We start from the raw sequence: 13200 nt of genomic DNA on the forward strand, positions 1-13200 counted from the left end.
AAATCATATAAAACTTTTTGTATATAGGTCTTCATATGTACATTTTATATATATATATATATATATATATATATATATATATATATTTGTTTTTCCTGCTTACATATTTTGCTTTGATTTAAATAATTAATTGTTACCACATTTAGAATTGTCTGTATACATTGAAATGAATAAATATGGATAATTTTTCTGTTTTACTGTTTCAGAATGATATCTCATTAAGTCTTCAAGGGAACAGAAATTCAAGTAAATAAAGTTCACATTCCTTTGCATCAGACATGTGACAAAACTAACATATCAAATTTTAGCTTGTTTTTCAAGTTTAGATTCCTAATGTTTAAATTATCTCATCCAGAGTCATCAAAAATGTTATGGAAAAAAAAACATTTTTTAAGAATTGCATTACATAATGTTATAGTTTAGATATGAGGTGTCACCCCAAAGCTAATTTCTGAGATAAATAAAAACCTTCAGAAGGGATATAATTACATTATGAAAGGCATAACTTAATTGATGGATTAATCCACTGATGAGTTAACTGGCCAGTAAATATAGTCATGTAGGATTTGGCTGGAGGAAGTAGAGGGGGTTGCCTTTGGGGGTTATATTCTGTTTTTGGGTTTAGCCATGGTGTTCTGCCTCACTTTGAACCCCTAGTAATAGAGTCAGCCATCTATGGACTGAGACCTCTGAAATAGTGAGCTAAAATAGACTTTTCCTCTGCTAAGTTGTTCTTGTTAATATTTTGGTCACAGCAATGCAAAAGCTGCCAAAATACATGATATGGAGTCATAATACACTGGAATAGCACACACATAGGAAGGAAAAACATTCTCTCCAAATTTGCAAATCAGATTCATGAGGTCACAGTTACATGATAAGGAGTAACACATTATCTTATTAGTATTCACAAATGAAATTTAAATAACATAAGAAATCTGTCAGTGAGCTATGAAACTACTGATTCTCATCTGAATCAGAGAGGAACACTGCTATAAAAGAAATTATTGTCTGATTTTAAATAATCATTTTGATATGATTCTTCCTGTATCTGCATGTTCACCTAGAACTCTCATCCAGGCATTTTTTTAAAGAACTATGAATGTAATATTAAATAAATTATTTACTTTTTGAGAAGCAGAAATGTATATTTTTATTCATGTGTTTATTATTCATATATATGCACATAAAGATACCTTATTAAAAATGAATTTAGGATTATGAGGAATATAAAAGAAAGTTATATGAGTATTTTAAAATGCTTCTGTACTTGAGAAGATATAATAACAAAAACAGTAAATCTATTAATTTAATCTATGAACAAACATATATTTTTACTCACATGCCATGGCCATGTCAATTTTAAATATGACTCTCAGGAGAGGATTTCTTGATAAGGTTCCTTACAGCTAATCTCATTTTGAGTGTTTATAGCACTTGTGTAGGAACACATACATAGCATGAACAATTTTAGTATTCCATATTGTAGTATATACAAAAATTTATCTGAATATATATATATATATATAGCCACTACAATGAAAAAAATTAAGTACTTATAAAAATAACAGAATGTTCCTAATATAAATAATACCCAATTTTGCATATTAAAATTTCTATGGTAAAAATAAGATATAAATAAATCAATATAGGATTTGATATCCTCTAACTTAATCTAAATTTTCCCATTCATTGAGACCCCATGAATATAATGAAAAAAATCAACATTCATAAAGCATATAATATAATCTGACTTCCCACAAATTATTCACATGCCACTTTCCTTCATTTTATTAAAGTAATAATCATCTTAAAAACAGAAGTTAGGGGAAGTTATTTCATGTTGTTTATTCTTGAAATTTTGCTTTTATCACCTTCATTGTAATTACAAACAAGTATTTATGAGTATACAATATGTTGTTTTATTTTTCTTTTCAGATACAAAGATTCACAGAGCAACAGTCAATATCACAGATTTAATATTTTCCTTCTAACACAAGTTTCACACATGTATAAGTTTCATTGTATTTTCAAAACATAATTCTACTTAAAAAAATTGCTACAGAAAACTGCAAAGGAATGTTTTAGTTACTTGCCTGAAATCCAAGGAGCTTTTCACTAGGCTTAATGTGCCTTTGAAATTCACATTCTATGGGTTGTATCACTTTGATTCCATCTTCATAAAAAACATAGAACATGTTCCCAATTCCCAGACCTTAAGAACAAAAACACATTCAAAAGTTCAAAATAAAATTATCAGAAACCTTTACAACAAAAATTCAGTGTCCCTCATATTTCTAACAGGAGATCAATTCGTCAAGTTGTGTAACATTAATAAAGCAAACCACATAGGACTTTCATTGTATGCTAGAACCACTTTGTGATATTATGCAGACATTCTGCTTTATTCTTCCTGTTCTGCAATTCAGTGATTTTTAAAAATATAATTCAATAAATGATTCATGCATTTTAAAAGAACTATAAATGGAATTATAAAGTCTTTGACACATACATTCTGTTGGATACCAAACTCGCTTAATGTAGGTGTTGATTAGGGGGTAAAAATAATCACTGAAGAATCAGTGTTATTCTCTTATTTTTATTAGAGTTCACTGGGGTAAATTAAACCTCATTCTTTGTGTGAGTTTAATTCACATACAGATTCTTAGGGACAAAATACCAAGTGTATTTGATTTCAGAGAATATATATTTTCCAAAACTATTTTTGTCAAAATAATCCTATATAGGTATATTCACATATTAGTTTTATACTGGCAATTTTGAGGTTCTATTTCTGCAATTAGAATGAATTAATATTAAGTCCTAGAAGAATCTCAGTGTAATGATTTAAATCATATTTTTAATTTTTTCCCCACTATATAACTGGCTGTGTGGCATCTCAGAATTTTTCCACACCTAGTGGGGGAAGGGGGCTACAAGATTGACACCTGCAGTGTAGTTGGGATTAACCAAGGACTGAGCCTAGAGAGCTTCAGCATATTCATGCACACCTGTTCTATTGTTTTTCTCTGCTTTGGCTCTGTTTCAATGTGCTCAGCTCTGAGCCCATGTAGTCTTCCTTTTCTGATCCTAGACTGCATAGCTTCTTTCTCCAGTTGTACTGATTAGTTCAATCAAATTTATTCAGCCTAATTATATCTTGCATAATTTCATGATAGTGCATGCTCTTTGAAAGATTGAGGATAATATTGAAATCTTGATAACTTGGAAAGACAAACAATTGTTGCTTAAAATGCTTAAATGGTAAAAAGATATGTAGGGAGAAAGATAATTTATTTAAATACAAATAAATTTCCCCTGCATAATTATTATTTTTTTTCAGTTGAGACCACCTATAAGACCACCACTAAGTTTACCTCAGGCATAAATCCATGGAGGATCACAATAAAAGCTTATTGATTTGTGTAAATATTTATTTATTGAACTTAAGTAATATTTAATCTTCCAAATAGGCTCATAGTAAATACAAAAGTCACAGATTTCTTCCATCTAGCCATGTGTATCTATTCTTATGATTCAGAGAAAAATGTACTCAAACTTAATTATAGCATATTCAGATTCATAAAGTGTGTATATATTTTTGTTTAGAATATGACACTATTTTGATCTAGTAATATATATGCATTTTAAATAGCTTCAGATTGTTTGACACATTTTATTGTTTTATAAATAATTCACAGTACTCATATTTCAATAATGCAGTCTTTATCAGTTAATTATGCTTTATGTTTCCAGAGAGCACTGCATCAAGATAGAATATTCCTGGACAGTAGCAGAAGTGGCAAGAACTAAATTCAAGTCATATTATTTATAAAATAAAACTTAGTACTTATCAGCTGTAATTTATAAGTATAGTTGTGCATAAAGAAATGTAAATTCCATTTCTAAAGGATAAAGCATAACAAATACTATCAGTGTTTATGTCAAAAATTTTGATTTGTATCAGCAAAACCTGCATTTAAACATTAACATTAGATGATATGTCCTATATATCAATAACTATCAATTTAACATTACTGGGCCCTGAATTTTCTGGTTGAAACTTATGAAGATAAGAAAGATGTTACATGGTGTCTGATTTTCAACTGTGCCAGTTACCTACTATGGTTGATATTTATCACAAAGCTCTTCCTACTTTTGAATGAACATAACTACCTCCTCTTATATCTTACAAAATTCTTCCCTACAATCATGAATTTGAGTATGTTTGAAATTAAGAACTATGGAGTCCAGATTGCTTGCAAAGTTTCTGAATATATTTCCCTCCAGCCCTCTGGATACTTTTAGCATACTATTTACTTTTATTACAATTTGTGCACAACAGAATCATTGGGATTCCACTGTGATTCATTGCACCAATGAAATTTCTGAGTTATATTTTCCTTTAAAAACCACTTAATCCACCCAAATCATTCTTTTATATCTCAAAGTCCACTTCCTTGCTTTTAAATGTATGAAATCCATATAAGCATTTTTATAAAGTATAAAATACCAGATTACAAATTGAAGATGAAATATAAATACATTATGCAAGGCTGAGCTCTTGTTTTTTTTATTTGATTGTTTTAGTGGAAATATAACTCCTTAGTGTTTATTAAAAAATAATGACAACAAATACTATATATATTGGTTATAATAACACAATAAATACCAATGTATTAATCATACCACTTGTGACATGATGTTTTATCTATGCTTTTAGAGCTTTCTGTGGATTTCTCCCCTCCTCACCCAAGAGAGGAATTATTAGGCCATTTGTTTTTCCTAAGGCTTACTTTGTTCCTCAAAAGTATTATTTAGATTTTAGCGGCAGATTTTATTATCTGAACACAGGAATCAGATATGTGCTTCTTTTTAAATTTGCTGTTACAACATTATCGTTTTATAAATTCGTTAAAAATATACTCAGGAGAGAGTAAGTAAAATACCTGATAGAGATGTTAGAAATTAAAGGTTTATGTGAATTTTCATTTGTGCATTCATCAGTTTCATGTGTAAAGAGTAAAATAATGTATTTGTGTATATTCATATTAACTACTCGGTTTCCATATCTTTTATGAAGGGAAAGGATAAGAGAATGTGGCAAAGAAGATAAATTTCCTTCTTCTCATTCAGACAGATCAGAGGCAAGAATAAGCACTTAATTTTTTTTTTTTTAACATGGGAGTTTTAATTACTCTATATGATCACTTGCTTGATAAATTTCAGTTTTCCATGCTAAATTTCCATTTTCTGTGATATATTTTAAGCCCTGTTTTCCCAGTATCCATGATCTGTTAAAATTTTTTAAAAAATATTTTTATTTGATTTGTTTATGTGGTGTTTAGGATCAAACTCAGTGCCCCCTGCATGTGAGGCAAGCACTCAATCACTGAGCCACAACCCCAGCCCGATCTGTTAAAATTTATGTTGTTTTTCTGGTAAAACATTTTCTAGATTTGATTCCTTCAGGAGGTCTGTCAAGTCAAAACTATATTCATAATAATACCAAAAATCATTTGCATTTTTTCTCTAATTCTCTAACAAATGCAGAAAGAAGCACAGAATCTAGCATCTTCCATTAAAATTTTTTGAAAATTTGAAAAATGTAAAACAATGTGAATTTGCTATTTTGTTGAAAATGTGTATTTTAAAATATAAAGTATTATTTATGGTGACATGTAATTGTTTTATTATGGTTTTATTTTTTACTTTTTTTTTTTTTTTTTGGTGCTGAGGATCAATCCCTGGCCCTTGCACATGCTAAGCATATGTTTGGTTATAGAGTTACACTTCTCAGATCCTACGCATATTCTTAAAATTTTACCAATTTTTAAAAATTCTGCTTTAATTTCTAATATCTGAATACTGATAGAGATAGAGCCCACACAAACAAAACCTCTTTAGTTCTCAATAATATTTAAAGTTCTTACCCAGTCCTGGATCTCAAGTATTGATAATAATGTCAATTTTAACTAAAACTCTCTCTTCATTAATTAGTTTTGTTGCAGTAAATTACAAACATTAACAAATTTAGTGAAATCTTCTGTCATTCTAGTTCCACAAGATTGGGAATACATGACAGCTGGTTTTTGTTTTTCACCCTAGCGAAGACAGACACATATACTTTGTCTTTTCCAGGTCGATTGTTAATGTAATGGAATATAGAGACTCTAGAAAGTAATCCATAATTTATTTGTTCCTAGTGGGCTTTCTTTTTGCTTATTTTTGTATACAGAGAAAAGACATAAGCAAGAATTATTTGAAGTCTTATAAGAAAGAAGTATTTCCCAGAGGATTTTCTAATCAATACTGCACCTTTAAATGCATGAATTGGACTGAGGGAAAAAAAATGGATGTAATGCACATTCCTATCTAAATCCTTTGGAAATGGGAATCTGTTCAAAAACAATGGTATACTGTGGTAAGATAATTGTACCTTTTATTATACATAGCATACAGACCATATAATGATAATGATTATTCAATGATAAAATTTGGTTTCTTTCTGACTGGTAGATGCATATTGAAAGGATAAAAAAGAAGTTGAAATGTAAAGGATAAGGTTTGTCCTGAAAAGTTTTTAAGTTGCATTCGGAACCTGAAATTCATGTGGCAGTAAAACAATTCCCGGAACTGCCCATTAGATGTCTGTCTAAATCTCGCCTGACCACCTAGTTGCTCAATGAGAACAACCCGAAACCATGCAGTCCAGCATGTATACACCTCAAGGCTTAAACGAATCAGTTTGAATGTATACCCATTCTTAGTATTGACCAATCAACCCCACCCGACCTGATCCCACCAGTGAATGTGCTAATCATGTTTTAGAGTTGTTATTTGATTATCCCGCGGTATGTGATGATTTGCTAAGGGATGCTATGATGTATGTAAAGTCCCTGCCCTTTCCAAAGAATGTATATAAGCTCTGCTTAAGTTGTTCTCGGGGCTCTTTGTTCACTGCTCCTCTGAAGTGAGCTCTGAGCCCCAGCATGCTGGATCCCCAATAAACCCTTTGCTGTTGCATGAGACAGTCTCTTGGTGGTCTTTTCCTCCGACGTTCGCCCGACCTTTTCAATATATTATTTACTCACAGAAGAGAGTTTGTGGTGACATTTTTCTTCCTCTGAATTAAATTGTCATTGCTTTAGCATTTATATAACTGTCAATAGCAAGTGACAATTCTATGATGTTGTGATTTGGGAATCAAAGGTATTTTACTAGTTTTCATATTGCACAAAATCTTTCCTTGGTGCTATTATCGTTTGACTTTCCTGTCACCCTTAACTTGTATACTTTATTGAAATAGAGAAGAAGGGGCTGGGGTTGTGGCTCAGTGGTCCTAGCACGTATGAAGCACTGGATTCGATCCTCAGCACCACTTAAAAGTAAATAAATAAAATAGAGGTTAAAATAAAAGAATGCTTTACCTTTTTTTTTTTTTTAAAAAAAAAGAAATACTGAAGAAATTCCATTTTAAAACTTAAAGAGTAACAAGAATAGATGGACAACATTGCATTATCACCTTAAATAACTCAGCAGAGATAGATTTTTAGTGCATAAATGTTCCTATTGTTTGTACCTTATCTTTGAAGCTATAACATTTTCATATACACAATAAAATTATATCAATGAATTTCAAAAAGGTCTTTATGGTATGTTCAACTGAAATAAAACTTGCTTATGGATGGAGCCTGAGTTTGATCCCCAATAAACACATATACTCATGACTTGCTTACTCTTTCATCCTTACTACAAAGTTTCTTGGAAAGAATTGTGCCATCCTTTTTTATAGGCACTAGTAATCCAGGAAGTGGGTTTTCTGAGTATTAGGTAAATTGGGTTAAACAATATTACCTAAAACCAATCTTTAAGTAAGTATATAAGATAAGGCTTTCAGTGAATAAAATGTTTTACTTTAATCCAGTGCCTATGCTGTACAAAGCACTTATCATTCTTAGACTTAATAATACACATCCAAACTACTTGCTTTTAAAATAAATATTAGGAAATATTTTGTTGAATAATATTTATTCTTTTTGATTATGATAAATATATTATTGAATAAAATTAATAATGTGCATTTTAAAAATCTACTGAAATGTCTGGCAGTGAGGAGATAATCAACTTAAAGAAAATCAAATGTTAATAAAATTCAAATAAAAAAAAAGAATGATTTGAGTTTTAAACCAGTAGATTTAACATTTCTTGGGAGCCAATATTGGATCTTATATATGCTTGAATTTCCAAAGTTTTTAGATAACATTTAATTGATACTTTAAAATACTTGTTCAGAAATGAGTGAGATATTTCTTCTTTTAACATTGCCTTTCAACATTCTTATAAGCTATAATGATGAGTAGAAAACAACTGAAACCAGAACACAGAGAAATAATTTATATATTCCAACTTGAAGTGGTAGATAATGCATTCTAAAATTGGGGAAATTTTTTTAGATTACTCTTAGTTAAGCTAGAATCTAAGGCTTATGTTAAAAAAATCTATTATATAATTATTAGCCTAAGATTATATAGCTTTAACACCAATGCATAAAATGAAAGTATGCAAAGTATTGTCATTTTCACTATTATTGACCTTATAGTGTCTGAAATTCTTCAATTGATGTTCTCTGGGATACATTGATTTAGCCATAATAAAGATGCAAACATAACCAAATCAAACAATTCTAGAATGATAATAAAATTGGATCTCAGAAAAATAGAATAATAACAAATAATATTATAATATATATAAAATTATTATGCAAGATACAAATATTAGTTATTATTCTAGTTTTCAAAAATGGTGACAGAAATTTGCTTTTTAATATACACTGTCAAGATTCAATGATTCTTTAAACTCATCTGTCATCTCTGGTTACCATTACATGTAATGGTGTTATTACATTTAATCATTATTCTAACTGCAATGCCTTTCCAATAATTGTGGCATAATAAAGAATAATTTACAGATGTCTATGAATCAAAATAAAAAATATAGTTTTCTGGGATCTATTTTTTAAAATCTTGTTTAAGGAACAATAATATATTATGACAATGATCACACATAAAATTTTTTAAAAAGTTAAATTTTCCCAGAGTCATTTCTTATGTTTCTTAAAATTATCTGAAAAGTATCTAAATAGATATTTTTCCCAATCATCTATTGTGTCAAAGAAAATCATTAAGAGTGAGAGTATGATCAATTGATGGAGACTAATTACTGAGAATTTATATCTCTAAAACATACTAGAAAAAATGTTTTAATAAAATTGGTTTCATACAATAAATCTCAGTGTGTTTTTACTCAATCTGAAGGCCTTATTTAATTTTGAGAGTGGCTTGAAGAATATTACTAAATTGTTATTATGCACTAAGATTATTATAAAGTAATAATGTTCATGACATTTATGATGCAAATTCAAAATGTAATGACCATATTTGTTTCGAATACCTTAAGTTGATTCAACTATCACAGATTTGCAAGGAGAGTACCAATTGTATTTCAAGCATTGTGGTAGAGGATCTGGCTCAGGCAAAATTATTCATCCAGTTTTTCCCAACAATAAGCCATTAGAGCCATATCTGAGGGACTCAACCACAGACTCCTTAGATGTTATATCTTCTATTATAATGATGAAATGGAATGAATTTTTTAAATGCCCAGAGAAATATTTATTTCATCTCAAGAAGGCAGACAATATATAGAGATATTTATTTGATCTCAAGAGGGAAAATAGTATATCAAAAGATATGTTGATACAGGTTTCAATAACAAATGAATTGTGAGCACTGAAATGTGAGATATCCAAGTGAAATAGAAGGATACCATGGAGTTATACTAGAACCTCTTTATTAAGTCAGTTTTAAAGGAATTTCAACAAAAGACCTAGGGAGCAACAAATATTAAGCAGGGAAAATAGGTGGAATATCTCATCATTGAGAAAAGAAGTGGATGGCAACATTCCAGAATTATTTTAGTCTGATTAGACTGGTTCTCACAGGAGCAGCAAATTTCGTTTCTTCTAGAAGCTATAACTGGGGAAGAGGAAGTGTCTGTAGAGTGGATTGTGAAGACAGTTCATGCTGTTATTTAACAGGAGTGAAATTATGGCTCAAAGACATATTTCTCCTAAAAATTTAATTGAAGTACATGGACAAACACATTCTTTCAGAATTTTTTACTAACTGGTTAAAAAAAAAAAGCAATGGTTACTGTAAATGCTTGTGAACACCATTTATTAAGTGCTGACTATGTTTAAGGAACCAACAACAACTATTCTTATTTTTGAGATAAGAAGATTGTGACTTAAAAAGGCTGTCCACTTTTTCTATGTTCTGCAGTGGCAAAGACATTTGAATTGAGGTCCTGCAAGCTTGCAATCCATTTTCTTGTATAATTTATTATATTCCCTTGCTAAGGCAATGAATTTTATAATTATTCTTATTCTCACTTAATCAAGGTTTATTATGCAAGTTATGTTAATTGTAATTGTTTGTGGTTCTTTGACTGAAATTTATACTCTTAAAATCATTTCAATATATTATAGTGTAATTTTCTGGTTACATACCAATATTAATCAAGGAGATACAAAGTGAAAAAATATAATGTTAGCAATTTTACACAAGATATTGAAATGTAATCAAATCAATTAATTAAATCAAAGCAAAAATAATATGCTAATTATCAAGATGAATGATAATCACCAAACATAATGAAAATCAAGCACAATAGTTACAACCATATTATAAATAGTGGAATTTAATACCTTCTTCCCTCCATAATATGTTAGCTACTGCAGCATGTTAAAAAGAAAGAGAAAGAAAAATGAATAAAGATATTTTTGGTCACATGTTATATAAATAAACATAAAAGAGGACAAAGTTTCTAGATAGAACATATAGGTAATAATAGTGACAGTAAATTTTACAAACTACTTTAAACTAACAAAACAACAATAACAAAATGTTCCTAGTCCACTATTAATGTTCTCTGTGCATTCCTTTAAATAATCAATTTTTCTTTAGAATAAAGATTTTGCTAATATACAAAGACAATTTCATGCATTATTGAAAGAAACATAATATTTTATTAAAATGCATTTTAGAACAAGCTTTGATCATTAAAACTATTTAGTTGACAATTCAGTTGCTGATAGAAAAGTTTGTAATTTTTAAAATGCTAAATAATCATCATATGGTATATTCCTACCTAAATATGCCTGAAGAATAATAATTCTTGTAAATACAGAATTTGGAACACAGAATGTAGCTATAAGTATTCACAAATTTACACCACATAGAATGAAAATATGTCTAAAATATTTTTCTTATTCAATGCAGAGATAATGAATTATCTCTAGACAAATAGGTTTATTAAATATTATAGCAGGATTATATCAGTAGAGAGTTAAACTATTCAAACAGAAATAAAAAATACCAATTGAAAGTATTCTCAAGGAAATGTCAATTTAAAAAAAAATAAAAATAAAACAAAACCTATACTTTCAAAGTAAAACAATATAAATGAATAAAGGGTCACTAGTAGAAAAATTATCCACATCTAATTATTCCCTGAATATTCTGTCCATATTATTTATTTTTAACTAAACACATGATTGTATTCAGCAAAGCCAAGAAAGTTTCTAGTCTAGCACTCCTTAGTTGAGGCTTAAGGTCTAAGTCATGAAGTTTTTAGCACCTGCTGTGTTTCCCTAAAAAAAAAAAAAATCATTAAATATGAACATTTTTTGTGCTTTTTTTCAGTGTTTCCAACTCCTTCATAATATTAATTAATACATGCATAAATGATGTGCATATTCCTTCAGCATTCTTTGCAGTGTTGTTATTGTTGCATACCACGTGATTGAAAAAAAAATGAAAACACTTAAAGCTTTCAGTTTTAAGATGAACAAGTTCTGGTGATCACATGGGTGGTGATGAATATATTAATTTCATTTGATTGTGGTATTACATGTATATACATGTATCAATTATGTTGTATACTTTGAACATATGCTAGCTCTTATTGCCAATTAAATATATTGAAATAATAAAATAAAAGACAGATCTTATTCTGAAGTAGAGACTATAGACCTGGGAGGGAACAGAATCATGGAAATAATTACAGACATATATTCTAGTAAAGATAAATAGAACAGTCATCCCCAAGGCACAGAAGTTGGGTAGTGCAAGAATGGTTGCACCTTGGCCAGGATGCTCAAGCCAGAAAATGTTACCCAAGCTTGCAGGAAGTTGTGGGGCATAAAGACATACAGATGGTATTCTACACACAAGAAACATGTGCAAGGCATACCATGAGAGACATCATGACATATTCAGAGAATATCAAGTAATCTTGTATATTAGAGAGTAAAATCGATAGAAGATGAGGCTACAGAATTTGAGCACAATAAAAAAGTAATTAAAATTTATTCTACAGTCTCAACAAAAATTGAACCAATATTAGTCTTCGTGTTTTCACTTATAGATAAAGTTAAGTAGGCAGTTTCCTGATATTTCTACCGATTTACTTAGTAAGCATTGATTATCTAGCATGTGTTAGGCATTAATAATCAGTGCTAACAATCCATAGGTTAGGATGGACCTCCCTCTATGTGCTGACAGAGCTTATTTCCTAGTTGTGGAGATAAAAGGTATTCAAATCATGACAGAACAATTGAAAATTTTCCATATTAATGTGTTATAGAAAAGCAGAATACAAAAAACATGAATCATTTTGTAGTATAGGTTAGACATAGATGAAACTGTGGGGAACTTCCTTAATGATAAATTTTAAGATAAAGATTGAAAGATGAGTGAGAATGTATTAAATGAACATTGTAAGGATTAGATTTACAGATATAGGAAAAGACATGCACAAAATCCTAGTGCTATGACAAAACATAGTTATTTTAAAATATTAAGGAAAGCTGGGAGCCTTGGCGCAGCTGGGAGCCAGTGGCTCAGGAGGCTGAGGCAAGAGGATTGTGAGTTCAACGCTGGACTCAGCAAAAGTGAGGTGTTATGCAATTCAGTGAGACCCTGTCTCTAAATAAAATACAAAATAGGGCTTAGTGGTTCCTGAGTTCAATTCCTGGTATTCCCCCTTCCCGACAAAAAAAAATAATAATAATAATAATTAAGAACATTAGGGCTCAGAGAGATTTTTAGTATAGACAACCATTAATAAGAAAATACC

At 29.8% G+C, this 13200-nt stretch overlaps 1 protein-coding gene across 3 annotated transcripts in view; it reads right to left on the minus strand.

Moving 5' to 3' along the window:
- The window catches only part of LOC113200259 (follistatin-related protein 5), a 737045-nt gene that overhangs the window by 96684 nt on the left and 627161 nt on the right, over nucleotides 1-13200 (minus strand). For 2 of the 3 annotated variants that reach the window (XM_077803464.1, XM_077803463.1), the window contains exons 10-11: nucleotides 10769-10795; nucleotides 2097-2215 (exon numbers count right to left, since the gene is read on the minus strand). In XM_077803464.1, coding sequence (XP_077659590.1) covers nucleotides 2097-2215; nucleotides 10769-10795 — 146 coding nt within the window. The remainder of the gene's footprint in view (nucleotides 1-2096; nucleotides 2216-10768; nucleotides 10796-13200) is intronic. The other variant, XM_077803465.1, reaches the window with a different exon arrangement.

The sequence above is a fragment of the Urocitellus parryii genome, chromosome 10, assembly GCF_045843805.1.
Source record: "Urocitellus parryii isolate mUroPar1 chromosome 10, mUroPar1.hap1, whole genome shotgun sequence".
In the NCBI taxonomy this organism is placed as follows: Eukaryota; Metazoa; Chordata; class Mammalia; order Rodentia; family Sciuridae; genus Urocitellus; species Urocitellus parryii.